The 17,251-nt window shown below is 40.5% G+C and overlaps 1 protein-coding gene across 5 annotated transcripts in view; it reads right to left on the reverse strand.

The window, feature by feature from the left end:
• Nucleotides 1-16,327, reverse strand: part of TTBK2 (tau tubulin kinase 2) — a 172,989-nt gene extending 156,662 nt beyond the window's left edge. Inside the window, exon 1 of one of the 5 annotated variants that reach the window (XM_063698503.1) lies at nt 16,199-16,327. In XM_063698503.1, the coding sequence (XP_063554573.1) occupies nt 16,199-16,264 (66 nt within the window). In that variant the 5' untranslated portion in view covers nt 16,265-16,327. The other 4 variants (XM_063698502.1, XM_063698501.1, XM_063698500.1 and 1 more) reach the window with 4 other exon arrangements.
• Between the last annotated feature and the right edge of the window lie 924 nt (nt 16,328-17,251).

A 17,251-nucleotide genomic window follows, 5' to 3' on the forward strand; every position in this document is an offset into this window, starting at 1 on the left:
AGTAAATCGCATGCTAATAAATTCAGACAAAGATGCTAATTCTGGAGGTGTTGCCAAACAGACCCAAAGAAGATCAAAATACGGACAGAACATACTAAATGGAGATTCAACTTGTAAATGTAGAATAACATGTGGTGAAAAGTCATTTGAAAAAATTTGCTGGGTAGAAAAAGACTAAGAAAATAGCCAACAAATTAATAAGTAAACACTGACAATCCCCTAGATTATAAACTCCTTGAAGATGAAGACCCATATCATAATGATTATCCTCTGCCATAACCAAGTATTGAGCTTTGCAGTTAATCAATAGATATTTGGCGAAGTTAATTAAAGGGCTCAAAATGAGACATCAAACTGCATATAATTTTTTTTTTTTTTTTGATGCAGGGTCTTACTCTGTCGCCCAAGCTGTAGGGCAGTGGTACAATCTCGGCTCACTGCAACCTCAGCCTTCTGGGCTCAAGTGATCCTCCCACCTCAGCTTCCCAAGTAGCTGGGACTACAGAAACATGCCACCATGCCCAGCTAATTTTTGTATTTTTTGTAGACACAGGATTTCGCCATGTTGGCCAGGCTGGTCTCGAACTCCTGGACTCAGGTGCTATCCGCCCATCTTGGCCTCCTAAAGTGCTGGGATTACAGGCCTGTGCCACCACACTTGGCCCCAAACTGTATGTAATTTAAGTCATATAGATTCACATATACAAATAGAGTAAAAAAGATACAGTAGAACAAAAATAAGAATGATAAGAGGCACAAAGGGAAGTTTTTTGTTTTGTTTTGAGACAGGGCCTCACTCTGTCACCCAAGCTGGAATACTGTGGCATAATCCCAGCTCATTGCAGCCTTGACCTCCTGGGCTCAGATGATCTTCCCGTCTCAGCCTCCCAGGTAGCTGGGACCACAGGCACACACCTAGCTAAATTTTTGGAGATACAGGTTTTGCCATATTGCCCAGGCTGGTCTCAAACTCCTGAATTCAAGAGATCTTCCCAACTCGGCTTCCCAAAGTGCTGGGGTTACAGGCATGAGCCACCATGCCCAGCCAGGAAATATCTTTTAAATTGTATAGGAACTTCAAGAAACATAAGCCAGACCAAACAAGACTTAATGAAAAGAACTCCCTAAAAGAGTATTATCTGAGATATTAACATAACACTAAAGTTTATTGTCTTCTAACTCCAGGAACTCCTCACAAAATAGAGATTAAGAACAGACCACTGTACCTAGATTCAAATTCTGGCTATTGGGCCCATTAATTAACTTCTCTGTACCTCAATTTCCTCATCTATTAAAAAAAAGGGTAATGACAATCACTAAGCATTAAAAGTGCTAAGATATATGTAAAGTGTTTATTCATCACAGTGCCTAGTATACTGACTGTGCTCAATAAAACTGGCCGGGCATGGTGGCTCACACCTGTAATCCCAGCACTTTGGGAGGCCAACGCAGGCCAATCACCTGAGGTCGGGAGTTCGAGACCAGCCTGACCAACATGGAGAAACCCTGTCTCTACTAAAAATACAAAATTAGCTGGGCGTGGTAGTGCATGCCTGTAATCCCAGCTATTCAGGAGGCTGAGGCAGGAGAATCACTTGAACCTGGGAGGTGGAGGTTGTGGTGAGCCAGGATCGCACCATTGCACTTCAGCCTAGGCAACAAGAGCGAAACTCCATCTCAAAAAAAAAAAAGTAGTCATTACTTATGTAATTCTGCATGTTTCCTAAACAACAGAAGAGAAACAGTCACATTCACAGACATAATACTGTCCAAAACAGTTCCTGTACCACTTGAATATTAAAGAAAATTATCATATTTGCACGGAGGCCCAGAATTGAAACCTATTATACAAATACTACTTATCAAATTCATATAAAAATATTTTTGTCAGCAAAAGAAAATTACCATACTAATATGATTACAAATTAAATTATACCATTTGCATTGTTATAATTTTGCTTTTAAAGTTATTAGTAATAGAAAAACCCCTATCTTTCACCATATACAAAAATCAAATCAAAATGGATTAAAGACTTCTTGAATCTAAGACCTGAAACTATGAAACTACTAGAAGAAAACATTGGGGAAACACACCAGTACACTGGTCTGGGCAAAGATTTCTTGTGTAAAATCTCAAAAGCACAGGCAACCAAGGCAAAAATAGATAATTGGGATTATATCGAACTAAAAAGCTTCTGCACAGCAAAGGAAACAATCAACAAAGTAGACAACCCACAGAATGGGAGAAAATATTTGCAAACTATCCATCTGACAAGGAGTTAACCAGAATATACAAGGAGTGCAAACAACTCAATAGCAAAAAAAATTAAATAATCTGATTTTTAAATGGGCAAAAGATCTGAATGGACATTTCTCAAAAAAAAAGACATTCGGGCCAAGAGCAGTGGCTCATGCCTATAATCTCAGCATTCTGGGAGGCCAAAGCAGAAGGATCACTTGAGCCCAGGAGTTTGAGGCCAGCCTGGGCAACACAATGAGACCCTGTCTCATTAAAAGAAAAAAAAAAGAAATACAAATGGCCAACAGATATATGAAAAAATGCTAATATCACTAATCATCAGAGAAATGTAAATCAAAACCTCACAAAATAGAGATTAATATGGTATCATCTCACCCCAGTTAAAATGGCTTATATGAAAAAGGCAATAACAAATGCTGGCAAGGACATGGAGAAAGGGAAACCCTCATACACTGCTGGTAGGAAGGGAAATTAGTACAGCCACTATGGAGGCGCTATAGAGGTTCCTCAAAAAAACTAAAAATAGAACTTCCATATTATCCAGCAATTCCACTATTGGGTATATATCCAAAAGAAAGGAAATCAATATAGCAGAGAGATATCTGCACTCCCATGTTTATTGCAGCACTATTAACAACAGCCAAAATGGAATCAACCTAAGTGTCTATCCAGATGAATGGATAAAGAAAATGTGGTATACACTATGTGTATACACATTCAAAAGAATGAAATGCTGTTATTTGCAGTAACATGGATGGAAATGAAGGCCATTACATTAAGTGAAATAAGCCAAGTACAGAAAGATAAATGTTGTATGTTTTCACTCATATGCCAGAGCTAAAAGAGTAATCTCATGAAGATAGAGAGTAGATTGGTGGTTACCAGAGGATGAAAAGGGGAGGGGAAGGGGGAAGAAATGGGAAAAAAAGAATATAAATGTATTTATTGTTACTAAACTGTACATATAAAATGGTAAAGATGGTAAATCTTATTTGCACGTTTTACCTCAATTAAAAATTTTTTTTGGCTGGGCATGGTGGCTCACAACTGTAAATTCAGCACTTTCAGACGCCAAGGCAGATGGACTTGAGCCCAGGAGTATGAGACCAGCCTGGGCAACATGGCAAAACCCCATCTCTACAAAAAAAAAAAATAATAATAATAATAATAATAATAATAATAATTAGCCTGGCATGGTGGCATGTGCCTGTGGTCCCAGCTACTCAGGAGGCTGAGGTGGGAAGATTCCTTGAGCCCAAGAGGCAGAAGTTGTGGTGAGCCAAAATCATGCCACTGCACTCCAGCCTAGATGACAAAGTGAGACCCTGTCTCAAAAAAACAAAGCTTTTAAAATAAAGTTAATAGAATTAGTTGATCAAAAAGGGAATAAAAATAAACCAATGCCACCTACTATTTTTAGACTGGCGAAAGTACAGATTAGGACAGGCAAGGTGGCTCACACCTGTAATCCCAGAACTTTGGGAAGTCGAGGTGGGAAGACTGCCTGAGGCCAGGAGTTCAAGACCAGCCTAGGCGACATAAGATGCCGTCTGTCAAAATTTTAAAAATTAGTCAGGTGTGGTGGTGTGCATCTATAGTCCTAGCTATTCAGAAGGCTGAAGCCGGAGTATTGCTTGAGCCTAGGAGTTCAAAGCTGCAGTGAGCCATGATTGTGCCACTGCATTCCAGTCTGGGTAACAGAACAAGACCCTGTCTCAAAAAAAAAAAAAAAAAAAAAAAAAAGTATAGATTAGTTCTCAAATATGTTTTAACTTGAAGCATATTTTGAGTACTCACCCATATAAAGGAAGCATTATCATAGTTAATATCAAAGAAGAAAGTATTTAAATTAAAAAGTGAGGACTTTTGTACACTTCTAGTAGGAATATACTTTGTTGTTGCTTGTCGTTGCTTGCTAATCGTCCAGTGTACATGCCAGGGGAATGTACTTTGAAAATGGTATTGTATTGTATTATAAAAGAAAGCTGAAGATAATGCATACCCTGTGACTCAGCAACTCCTTTACTAGGTATACATCCTAGAAATACTTTTTCCCCATGTACACTAGCAAACAGGTACAAGAATGTTCATAGTCACATTGTCCATAAATGGTAAAAACTACAAATAACCCAAATGTCCAGCAAGAGAAGAATGGATAAATTATAGTATATTCATCCTGTATATATATTCATATAGCAGCTTCTTACTGTTGCTGCTGTAACAAATGTGACAAATTTAGTGGCAAAAACAACACAAATTTATAATCTAATAGCTCTAGAGGTCAGAAGTCTGGGCTTCTACTGGGCTAAAGCTCTAGGGAGAATTTATTTCCTTACCTTTTCTAGCTTCTAGAACCCACCTGAATTCTGTTTTGTTGTTGTTGTTGCTTTGCTTTGTTTTGTTTTTTAAGAGACAGGGTCTCACTATTTTCTCCAGGCTGGAGCGCAGTAGCTAGCTATTCACAGGCTCAATTCTTACACACTGCAGTCTCAAAGTCCTGAGCCTAAGCGATCCTCCTGCCTCGCCTTCCAAATAGCTGGGAATACAAGTGCACCACCAGGCCCAGCTTGCCTGAATTATTTGGTTTATGGCCTCATCCCCCACCTTCAAAGTCAGTAGTATAGCATCTTCAAATCTCTCTCTGACTTTTGCTTCCATTGTCACATCTCCTTATCTCTCTCTGACAAAGTATATGCCTCCCTCTTATGAGCACCCCCTTGTGATTACATCAGACCCACCCAGATAATCAAGGAAAATCCTCCTCTCGCAAGAGCCTTAATTTAATCATATATGCAAAATCTCTTCAGCCACATAAGTTAACATATTCATGTGCTGGGGATTATGACATGAACATTTTGGGGGGCCATTATTCCACTTACTGCAAAACTATGCTAAAAAGAAAATGAAGAAAATATTGTTATACTGAACTACATGAATGAATCTCACAAACAACACTGAAAAAAATTAAGCAAGACAAAATAATATACACAATATGAGCCCTTTTACATAAAGTCCAAAAATAAGCAAAACTAAACTACGTTAAATGGAGATGCAAACATAGATAGTAAGTCTATAAAGAAAAGCAAAAATATTATTATCACAAATATCATAAGAATGGATACCTTTGGGGTAAAGAAAGCAGGTGAAAGCCAGGCAGCTTACACCTGTAGTAATCACAGCTACTAGGGAGGCTGAGGATCACTTGAGCCCAGAAGTTTGAGACCAGCCTAAACAACACAGGGAGATCCCATCTCAACAAAACAATACAAAACAAAACAAAAAAGGCAGGTGAGATCAGGAATGGGATTCTGAGATGCTGACAACATTTTATTTATTGAACACTGGCTTTATAATTATTCCTTAAACTGCACATGTATGTTTTATATACACCATGATTAATATATCTTATAAAAAGAACAGTAACAGATAATAGTTATATAAACCAGAAACAGAGAAAGCCAGACATAGAATAGATTAGGCAACAATAATCTAGCAGTGTGAGAGAGAGTAGAAGAGTGCCCCATCTACACAATAAAAAAAAAAAAGCCAGCTAACCTGTGAGTTGAACATGAAGCAGAAATATAGGTTTGCAGTAAAGAAACAACCTTAGAAGCATGCACACAATTTACATCCTCCTAATAGAGTACACATTTCTTGAGGTCAAGAGCATCTACTCATTCACTTCTACTCATCTAGCATCTAGCCTAATACCTACCATTGAACCTTTCACTAAATGAAATATCTTTCACCTCCCATACAGCTGAATGAAACTAAATAGTCCTCTGGCAAATAACTGGACAGTTGATTTGAAAATTTAACATATGCTCATTCAATAAATTGTCATGAATACAGGGAAGAGAAAAAAGAAGCATAATGCATAGCTTTGCCCTCAATGAGTTAACAATCAGGAGAAGAAAAGTTATTATTTCAAAAAATAATTATTTCCAAAATAGTCTTCGAATGAGAACACATAATACAAAAACAGAAATTAACAGTAACTATCTGGATGTAAAAGGTAAAAAAAATAGGGGCCCGGCGCGGTGGCTCATGCCTGTAATCCCAGCACTTTGGGAGGCCAAGACAGGCAGATCACGAGGTCAGGAGTTCGAGACCAGCCTGGCCAACATGGTGAAACCCTGTCTCTACCAAAAATATAAAAATTAGCCAGGCATGGTGGCAGGTGCCTGTAATCCCAGCTACTTGGGAGGCTGAAACAGGAGAATTGCTTGAACCCAGGAGGCGGAGGATGCAGTGAGCTGAGATTGTGCCATTGCACTCCAGCCTCAGTGACAAGAGTGAAACTCCGTCTCAAAAAAAAAAAAAAAAAAAAAAAAAACGGTGAAAAAATAGAAAAAGTTAACCTACATCAATTTGTAAGGGCCAAATGCATACAAAAAATTGAACGGGGAGGTTAATACTAGCTAGGATTGTCATACAAAGTTTCTTACAAAAGGTGGATATGATTTGTAGAAGACGTCTGGTCGATTGCAAAATAGCCACACATTTCTCCCATTCCCGTACATACATTCCTTTGCAATGTGTCCTTGATACTTTGCAATGTGTCCTTGATACATATCCCATCGAGAGGTAGGACTGTGCTGGGCACTGTGGCACATGCCTATAATCCCAGCTACTAGAGAGGCTGAGGCAGGAAGATTGCTTGAGCCCAGTAGTTTAAATCCAGCCTGGGCAACATAGCAAGACCTTGTCTCTAACAAAAGAGGTAGAACATTCCTTTGGTTCCTTTCTCCTTCTCTGAAACTGGGGTTGGCCATATGATTTGTTTTGGCCAATGGGACATTAGCAAACATGACCCAGAATCCTGAAAAGTACTTATACACTGGACTTGCCCTCTTTTGCTACTTTTGGAGCCTGGACTCATGAGAAGAAACTCAAGCTAGCCAACTGCCTCATATAAATGAGAACAAACAAGACCAAAACAAGTACTATTCAGCTGAGCCTAAACTGCCAACCCACAGAACAGTTAACTAATAAATAATTATTGTTTTAGCCTCTAAATTTTGAGGTGCTTTGTTTCAAGGCAAAAGTTAACTAAGGAGGTATGCAAAGGCACAGAAGAGGAAATAAGCATAACATACAAGTGCATGGGAAAATAAATGATAAGATTAATCTACATCAGGGGTGTCCAATCTTTTGGCTTCTCTGGGCCACAGTGGAAGAACTGTCTTAGACCACACATGAAATATACTAACACTAACGATAGCTGATGAGTTAAATACACACACACACACACACACACACACACACACACACACACACACTACAAAAGCTCATAATGTCTTAAGAAAGTTTACAAATTTGTGTTGGGCCACATTCAAAGCCGTCCTGGGCCATGTGCGGCCCATGGGCCGCAGGTTGGACAAGCTTGGTCTACGTGAAAAGAGTGCTTATTGGGAGAAAGAATACATAGGCCTGAAAGGTAAACTGAGTTCAAACTGCAAAAACCAGGCTAGGAAGAGGACAGACATCATTCTGTTTCAGTCGGCATGGTGGCACAGCGTGGGCCTGAAGGCACCCCTTCAGGAGCTGGAGGATGATATAATGTAAGAGGAAAAAGAGTCCATTTAGAAGACTATTACCATCACTATTATCTCTCAGGCTAAAGTAATAAACTCCTACATTTAGGAGGGAAACTAGATAATTCACCAAATAGCAGTTTTATAACTGTCATATAGTTTATATAAGATTCTACTCTTTGGCCAGGCCTGATGGCTCACACATGTAATCCCAGCACTTTGGGAGGCCCCAAGGTGGGTGGATCACCTGAGGTCAGGAGTTCAAGACCAGTCTAGCCAACATGATGAAACCCCATCTCTACTAAAAATGCAAAAAAATTAGCTGGACCTGGTGGCGGGTGCCTGTAGTTCCTGCTACTCGGGAGGCTGAGGCAGGAGAATTGCTTGAACCCGGGAGGCGGAGGTTGCAGTGAGCTGAGATTGCGAGATCGCGCCATTGCACTCCAGCCTGGGTGACAAGAGCAAAACTCCATCTCAAAAAAAAAAAAGTATCTAAATTGTTACGTTTTAAAATAAAACAAGATCATGTGTAGAAACAAGTTTACAAAGAGTACACACCAGCTAAATTTTTCAAGGCATCTAATATACTAATAAGCAACAGAAATAAGGTGCAAGGATAGGAAAAACCCAATGGGATTTTGTTTTTGTTTTTGTTTTTATCCCATAGATCTTAGCAAGAGCTCCTCTCAAGACTTAGTAAAAAGAAATGAAGATTTGTAAAGAACCCCATTTGCTGATGGCAAAAGAAGAGAAGGTAAGTTTATTCACCACTCACACTTCAACTGTTCTTTATCAACTTTCAGGGGAGGTAAATTATACTTTGGGCAACCTGAAATCTCTCTGAGCTCAATAAATCTAAGTAAAATATCTATTGAGAGAGGCTGGGCGTGGTGGCTCACACCTGTAATCCCAGCACTTTGGTAGGCCAAGGCAGGCGGATCACGAGGTCAGGAGATCGAGACCATCCTGGTTAACACGGTGAAACCACGTCTCTACTAAAAATACAAAAATTAGCCAGGCGTGGTGGTGGGCGCCTGTAGTCCCAGCTACTCAGGAGGCTGAGGCAGGAGAATGGCGTGAACCCGGGAGGCAGAGCTTGCAGTGAGCCGAGATCACGCCACTGCACTCCAGCCTGGGCGACAGAGCAAGACTCCATCTCAAAAAAAAAAAAAAAAAAAAAAAAAAGTAAAGAGAAGCTTTACAGGTCAGTATGGTTACAATTACTGACAACAAAAGTGTAAACAACCTAGTTTTCCTCTCCCTGGCTACCATACTAGCAACACATAAACAAATTCTTCCCTTATAGGAAGTACAGTATAACTTACATGACCAGATTGTTAAGGAAAACACTACACATTCCTTGGGTAAACAAAATCATTCCTCGGGTAAAATCTACTATAACCAAATCAACCGAGCAAAGCATTATGTCTATGATCTTCCCACTAACACAAAGAAAAATCAATACAGAACCTTTTCTGTATCTTCACTGCAATAACATTTTAAGTATATTAACTTCCTTTTTTTTTTTTTGAGATGGAGTTTTGCTCTGTCACCCAGGCTGGAGTGCAATGGTGCTGTCTCGACTCACTGCAACCTCCACCTCCCGGATTCAAGCGATTCTCCTGCCTCAGCCTCCCAAGTAGCTGGGACTACAGGTGCGTGCCACCATACCCGGCTAATTTTTGTATTTTTTAGTAGAGACAGGGTTTCGCCATATTGGCCAGGCTAGTCTCAAACTCTTGACCTCGTGGTCTGCCCGCCTCAGCCTCCCAAAGTGCTAGGATTATAGGCATGAGCCACCACGCCTGACCTTAACTTCCTTTTTCAAAAACAGCAAAACTGGCCAGCCACAGTATAATATAATGTATCCTAATATATTATATCCTAATCACTTGTACATTTAATGAATCACCTATAAGCTGCTGGACCCTAGCTACAGAGACACTATAGCCATCTACTTGGAACACCTCTTTCTTGTAACCATGGCTTGTACTCTGGCTTCTGGTAACACAGTCCTAAGTTCTCATGGTTCAAACAGAGAGTGTAAAAACATAACATAGGAACTCTGTCAGTATTCAAGTAATTGAGGCTTGGGAGAATCCAAAGTAGAAACCCATATTGGAGGGAGAGTGGGGACTCTTTAGGACAAAACTCTTCCAAGTGTTCTTGTGTTCTGAAAGAACTTGTCTAAAGCTGTTTCATGGGTTGTGTGGACATTTAATTTCAAATAGTCTTTTAAATTTAAAAACATTTGTCATTATTTATTTAATTATTTAACTAATTATAGGGATAATATATCCACTACCCTCTGACTCTGGTGAAGTATGTAGAATAAACTGTGGCTGATGAAACAGAAACTTCTTCCCTGAACCCACCTCTTAACTGTTAGGTCTGTTAAATGCTCATGTCTGCATTTTCCCTTCATAATACTTGCAACACTTGTAATTCCTTCTCCTGCAAATCTCTGCTTCCACTATTTGTAAGCTCCAAAAGTGAGTAGATTATTTGTCTTGTTGGCTGTTAAATCTCCAACCCCTAGCACAGTAACATGGTAGATGCTTAGCAAGTATTTAATCAAGGAATGAGGCTACTGTTACACAGTAATCCCCCTTATCCATGGTTTCACTTTCTGCAGTTTCAGTTACCCGTGGTCAACCACAGTCCAAAAATATTAAATGGAGAATTCCAGAAATAAACAATTCATACGTTTTAAATTGTATATTGTTTTGAGTATGGTGATGAAATCTCAAGCTGTTCAGCTCTGTTGCACCTAGGACGTGAACCATCCCTTTGTCCAGCATGTATCCGCACCGTCTGTGCTGCCTTACTGTTTGTCACTTAGTAGCCATCTTGGTTGTTAGATCACTGTCTCAGTACAGCAGTGCTTGTGTTCAAGTAACTAACTCTTATTTTACTTAATAATGGCCCTAAAACACAAGAGTAGTGATGCTCGCATATTACGATAACTATTCTATTTTATTAGCTATTGTTATTACTCCCTTACTATGCTTAATTTATAAACTTTATCATAGCTATGTATGTATAGGAAAAGCATAATTATCTATAGGGTAAGGTACTATCTGAGGTTTCAGGCATCCACTGGGGGTCTTGGAATGTATGCCCCTTAGATGGGGGTGACTACAGTAGTTTAAAGTTTCACAGAGACCAAAGTAAGGTGGTAGCAATGGAAATAAAATGCAGAGGGCTAGGCATTGTGCCTCATGCCTATAATTCCTGCACTTTGGGAGGCTGAGGTGGGAGGATTGCTTGAATTCAGGAGTTCAAGACCAGCCTGGGCAACATAGTGGGACCCCACCTATACAAAAAATTTTAAAATTAGCCAGGTGTGGTGGCACATGCCCGTAGTCCCAGCTACCCAGGAGGCTAAGCGGGGAGGATTGCCTGATCCCAGGAGGTCAAGGCTGCAGTGAGCTACGATCATAGCACTCCAGCCTGGGCAACAGAGCAAGACCCTGTCTCCAAAAAAAGAAAGAAAGCAGAGGTTTTGTGTGGGTAAGATCCAGGAGAAATAGGGAGCAAAAAGAAAAAAGAAAAAACAAAAGAGAGAGAATGTATGTTTTGATCCTGTATGACTAAATGATAATGCCTTTATTTATAGAATTAAGGAAGTTAAAAAGAGAACTGACTATTATCTTGGATATGTTGAATTTTTTAAGTGCTAGGGAAGTCCAGCAGAAATGAAGTCCTAATCTAGTTTATTATCTACCATATAATTTAGCCTCCAGATGATTTTTCTTAAATCAAATTTCCATGAGAGGCAAGGCTCACATTTTTTTCTTTGGTTATTCATTTTTTCCTATTTTCCTCCCCTCATCTTTGCCTTATTGGTCATTGAAAAATGTTTTTTGTTTTTGTTTTTGAGACAGAGTCTCACTCTGTCACCCAGGCTGGAGTGCAGTGGCACAATCTCAGCTCACTGCAACCACTGCCTCTGGGTTCAAGCAATTCTCCTGCCTCAGCCTCCCAAGTAGCTGAGATTACAGGTGCATGCCACCACATCCTGCTAATTTTTCTATTTTTAGTTGGGATGCGGTTTCGCCACGTTGGCCAGACTTGTCTCCAACTCCTGACCTCAAGTGATTCAATTACCTACCTTGGCCTCCCAAAGTGCTAGGATTACAGGCGTGAGCCACCACACCCGGCTGAAAAATGGTGATAAAACTTTTAGATATTTTTGAAACTGAAGCACTTGGAGGATCAAGAAATTTAAAAAGACTTTACAAACTTCATCTATAATATATAACGTGGAAAATTCAATGTTGGAAAAATATGAACAAAATATAGTTTTTCAATGATCATATGGCTAGAACAAGATGAGGGAAACTGCAACTCCATTTTTTTAAAAGCAACTACTTTGAAACTGCAGAAAGAAAAAGACAAATATAAAAATATTAATTATAAAACCATTTTGGTAAAAACATATATAATGGCAAATATGTTTTCTAATTCAAACATTTTAAAATGCTGATTCTTGTTTTCAATAAAGATGTTAATTCTCTGTTTAAAAAAATAATGATTCTGAAAACATGGTTCAATCTCGATAGCTTACCAAAGGAAGCTAAGAAGCTACTTAGTAACTTCCACTCTTTAGGAGGCACTATTACATCCCAGCTTCTTTTCAAAGGACACTTAAGTTTTTTACATTGGGAAGCTTTACCCTAACTGAAGTGAAAGCAAATTCCTATATACAATAAAAAACAGCTATAAACACTCCAAAACACCAAGGATTATACAGACAAAGGTTAAAAAAAAAAATCACAGGAAAAAAAATCCAAAATGTTCACAAAAGTTTGTAAGTACTATATGTTCACTTAAGCATCAAGAATAAAGTCACATGACATTAATGAAAATATACTAAGAAGTCTATTTAAAAATAACCTACTGAAAAGATGAAACTATCTAGCAAAATTGACATTCATATTATGTTATAATATAATTTCAATCCATATTATAAACCTATAATCAAGGATCACCAGACTTTAATGAGGCAGTTTTGAGTAGTAATATGTGTTGTCCTTATGCTCAAAATTTAGTTCTAAAAAACTGAATTTTTTCATATGAACTTAAAGGCTCTTTCACCAAATATAGATGTATGATATTTAACTTGAAAGCTTTCAGTACTTTCAGCATAAAAGGTTCTATCCACTGAAGCCTGGGGAAAAAACTTCCACTATCACACATTGTTTACAATATGCTGGATGACAAAAAAAAAAAAAGACTAGGAAATAAAACTGAATAAAATGTATTTAATTTCAAAAATCCATAAATATTGAAGGTATATTGCAATATTACTAATCAAACAGAAATAGCTCCAGCTACATTTTGAGTGTCTCTCAAAAGCCTCAATAAGAGCAAAAAATGAATACATGACTAGAGTAATTTTGAGTAGCATACCCTCAAATTGAAAACACTGTTTGCTATATATTTATAAAAGAATATTTCCTATAGGATTTTTTTTTAAGTGCGGAAAGAAGTAAGCTATAGCTATATTTTCCATAATTCTCAAATAATTTTTATTTTACTGATCAACACAGTCCTTACTAGATCAATAATGATCATAAACACTTTCCCTTGTCATAGATTTGTATTTATTTATTTATTTATTTTAAGAGATGGGGTCTTGCTCTGTCACCCAGCCTGGAGTGCAGTGGAGCGATCACAGATCACAGCAGCCTCAACCTCCCATCCACCCCCTCAGTCTCCCTAGTAGCTGGAACCACAGGTGTGAGCCACCATGCCCAGCTAAATTTTTGTTTGTTTTTTGTAGAGACAGGATCTCCCTACATTACCTAGGCTGGTCTCAAACTCCTGGGCTCAAGCGATCCTCCTGCCTTGGCCTCCCAAAGTGCTGGGATTACAGACATGAGTTTTTTTTTTTTAAAGCAGCAAACATTTATTATCTCACACAGTTTCTCAGGATTCGAATCTGAAAGTGTCTTAGGTAGGTGGTTCTGGCTCAGAGTCTCTCATGAGTTGCAATCAAGCAGTCATCTGGATATGTTACTTTTTAAAGTTATAAAGCATATAAAAAAGTGGCTGCCCCCCACCAAAGTGAAATTTAAATTCCATGATCACAGCTAACTCGGATCTGTAATGTTCATTTACTTTGAAAAACGAATAACTTATCATTGCCACATTTTTAGTGCACTTTTTAGAAGTAAAATACCCTCAAAAATGGTCTAAATTATGCAAACTTCCCTTCTAGTATTACGTTTAAAGATATTTGAAGCCCCACATAATTGAGTTCAATTTGCTAAAGCAAATGAGGTCTAACCTCTTGAAGATTTCCTGAAGTATTAAAATAATCAACACTTAAAATCAAAAGAAGATACAACAATCTAAAGTCATATATAATGCAATAGAGAATTTACTAAATTATGTATTAACCATAGTACAAGATAATGAGCAAGATATATTATTCTCAGCCCGCTAACCAATGTACAAATTTGCATCAACTTGATATTATATATTAAATTAATGAAGTTATGGACTTTAATTTCTTCTGTGTCTAAAACTGGAAGAGGGAAAAAAGCATTTCCTAACATTCTATCATAAAAGAAAAATGTTAAGAGAAACTTTCCTTTAAAACCATGCTTCATATGTCCCCTTCGGTGTCTTGATAAAATGTTATCATACAGGAAAACATAAGCTTCTAAATCAAAGATTTCCTTCAATGTTTTCAATTTGCATAGATCACAATATAACACACACATTATTTGAAACATTTTTTGGCTTCAGACAAATGCCTCAAGATTAATCATATTAAGCTGTATTTGTCATCATTACTGCTTCTTTATTTTTAAAAAAAGGAAATAAAGCAAGCAATACATAGCATTCAATTCCCTTGATAAGTTAAAATCATTTCCCCCTTCTACCCCCAAATGAACGTTATTCTATTCCATTTAGCCAAAGGTACACAGCCAACACATCTTTGTGGTATACTGTGGCAAATCAGGGTTTAGATACCAATGCAACTGTTATCAATGGCTCAGAACCAAACATTGTAACAAAACACACTGAGTGGATCCTCCCTCTGCGTGTGTGTCTACATGTGCCCATTCATAACATGACCCTCCTACACACACAGAAACTCAATTTCTACTGAATTACAAAACATCTTCACATTATTAGAAGTGTATAATAAAACTGTCCTCTTTAATGTTCAAAGAAAGAATAATTTCTAAAGCGATGAGAGAGAAGAGTTAATACCAGGATTGCTGCTACCCATCAACTTTAATTCAAAGCAAAGTACAACTCAATGTCATTTTTACCTCTACTGTAGCCTCGACAGATACAAAATTAACTTCGCTGTAGAATAAAGTATCCTGGCATCCCAATGGATTATTTACTTCTCCGATTTGACAGAACATATACGTGAGTCTTTTGTCCCTCCCACAGCATCCCAGGGTGTCAACATCATCTCTGCCACAGCAAATGACGAGCAAATCCCTCAGATCATTACTTCAGCACCCTAAGTACAAGAAAGTCGCGGCCTTCACTGTCGTTACAACACAGCAAACAGATTCAGTAGTCCCATGTTCCTTTCCATTATAGTTGGGGAGGCGGGGTGGGAAATAAGCGCTCAGATTTCCTAGGAATCCTTCGTGTTCGGTGCTGGTACCAGAAGTGGCATGGGTACAAGTGATATGTGGGTCACCCACAGAGAGAGACGCAGAACGAAGCTTCGTGACCCTCCAAGTTCAGTGAAGACACCAAAGCCTGGGGCAAAACGGGGCGGCAGCCTTCGGGGAAATCGGGCAGAACCAGAACGATCTCCGAGATGGAGAGTGACGGGGTCTGGCACGAGCCCCGGGCTTGCAGCGACCTGAAAGTCCCCGGTACCCCTCCCCTCCTCAGCAGGCTCGGTCACTCGGCGAGGGGTGCGGCCGGAGGAGGGGGTCGAGACTGGGGGAGGGCGGCGCCCTGGGGGGTCGGGGGGGGTGTGTCCTACCTGGGCCGTGGCGGACGCAGGGGTTTCTGGAGGAGGGCTCTGGTCCAGCTCAGGACCGGGACCGGCGGGGGTTAACCCTCGGCAGGCGGGACCGCCACTGCCTGCCCATCCCCCACCGCCGACTGCGGCGGGACCCGAGCGCGGCTTCCAGGGCCGGCCGGCTGGGTAGTCCCCTGGGGTACCGTCCGCGTTTACTGGCGGCGGCGGCGGCTGCTGCTGCTGCTGTTACTGCTGCTGCCGGCTCCCCCAAGCCGCTGCTCTTGTGCCAGCACCTGCTCCCCCTCCTGCCGCCGCCGCCGCCTAGTCCCCACCGCTCCCATCGCCGCTGCGGCGACTACTGCAGCGCCCGCTGACCCGACCCGACGTTATTCTCCCCCCTCGTAACCCGACACAGCCTAGCCCACCTGCCCTGCCAGCGCGCACGCCCACCTCTCCGCTACAGGTGCTGATTGGAGAGTGCGTTCCGAACTCGCAGCGTCGGTTGGCTAGTCCCATTGCCTATCACGAAGGGGGCGGAGAGTCGGGCAGAAACCGTCTCCGCCCCCCACCGGAGAATTGCCGCTATCTTCAGGTTTGCCTGAGAGGGCGAGTTACCGGGAAAGGAGCATCACAATGGCAGCGCGCATGCGCCTAGGAATTCTGGGCCTCGTAGTTCCAGCCATAGCCGCAATTCCCCGCCTGTCCCGAGGAGAGAAGTAGGGCTTCCGAGACAAGTAGTTTGCGCACATAGGTGTTCTCCTAGCGTGACAGTTAAATTGGTTATAGAGGGATGGTTGGGACCCCATGGTTGGGCTTTTCGGAATAAAATCGGAAATGCTTTGTCACGATACGAAATTACACACTGAGGCAGTCGCGATGAAGGGCCCAAATCGTGAGGCCCTGCAAGCCTTAAGGATCCATCCTCTTCCTCAGCATCAGCGCTGACAGGATCCCGCAAATTGGCGCCGTCCCCAGAACCGCCTAACGTGAAGCTAATCATCTTTGGCGGACTGGGGAAGGGCCTTAGGTGTGACGAGGAAAGGAGATGTGCACTTCCATAAACGAATGTCAACTTGGAGACCGGAGTGTCCTTACGGTTTCACAACCCAAGAACAAGATTTCATTCCCTTTGTGAAACACCACCAGCTAAAGACTCAATGGCCAGCCCCGGTACACACCAGTATGCGATGCTGAGCAAGTGTATGCGGGTGCTTAAAGACTTTCAAAGAAAAGCGAGGGCGGAGCAAGGACGCTGTGCAGGACGCGTTCCTATTTAGTGTTGTGTCAGTCGCTTTGGCGAAGGAAAACCTTAAGATTAAGCACCTCTCCCATCTTTGCCCACCAATGTACAGTAGAGAAAACACATGAAAAACGCTAAACAGCTTTCCTAAGGTTATAATCAGTGGCAAAACCAAAACTCAGGTCTCTCATACGCCCCACATCTAATGTCCTTTCTACTTAAGAATCACAATGATCCCCAGGGGTCTGCCATGAATGGAAAGA

The sequence above is a fragment of the Gorilla gorilla genome, chromosome 16, assembly GCF_029281585.2.
Source record: "Gorilla gorilla gorilla isolate KB3781 chromosome 16, NHGRI_mGorGor1-v2.1_pri, whole genome shotgun sequence".
NCBI lineage: Eukaryota > Metazoa > Chordata > Mammalia > Primates > Hominidae > Gorilla > Gorilla gorilla.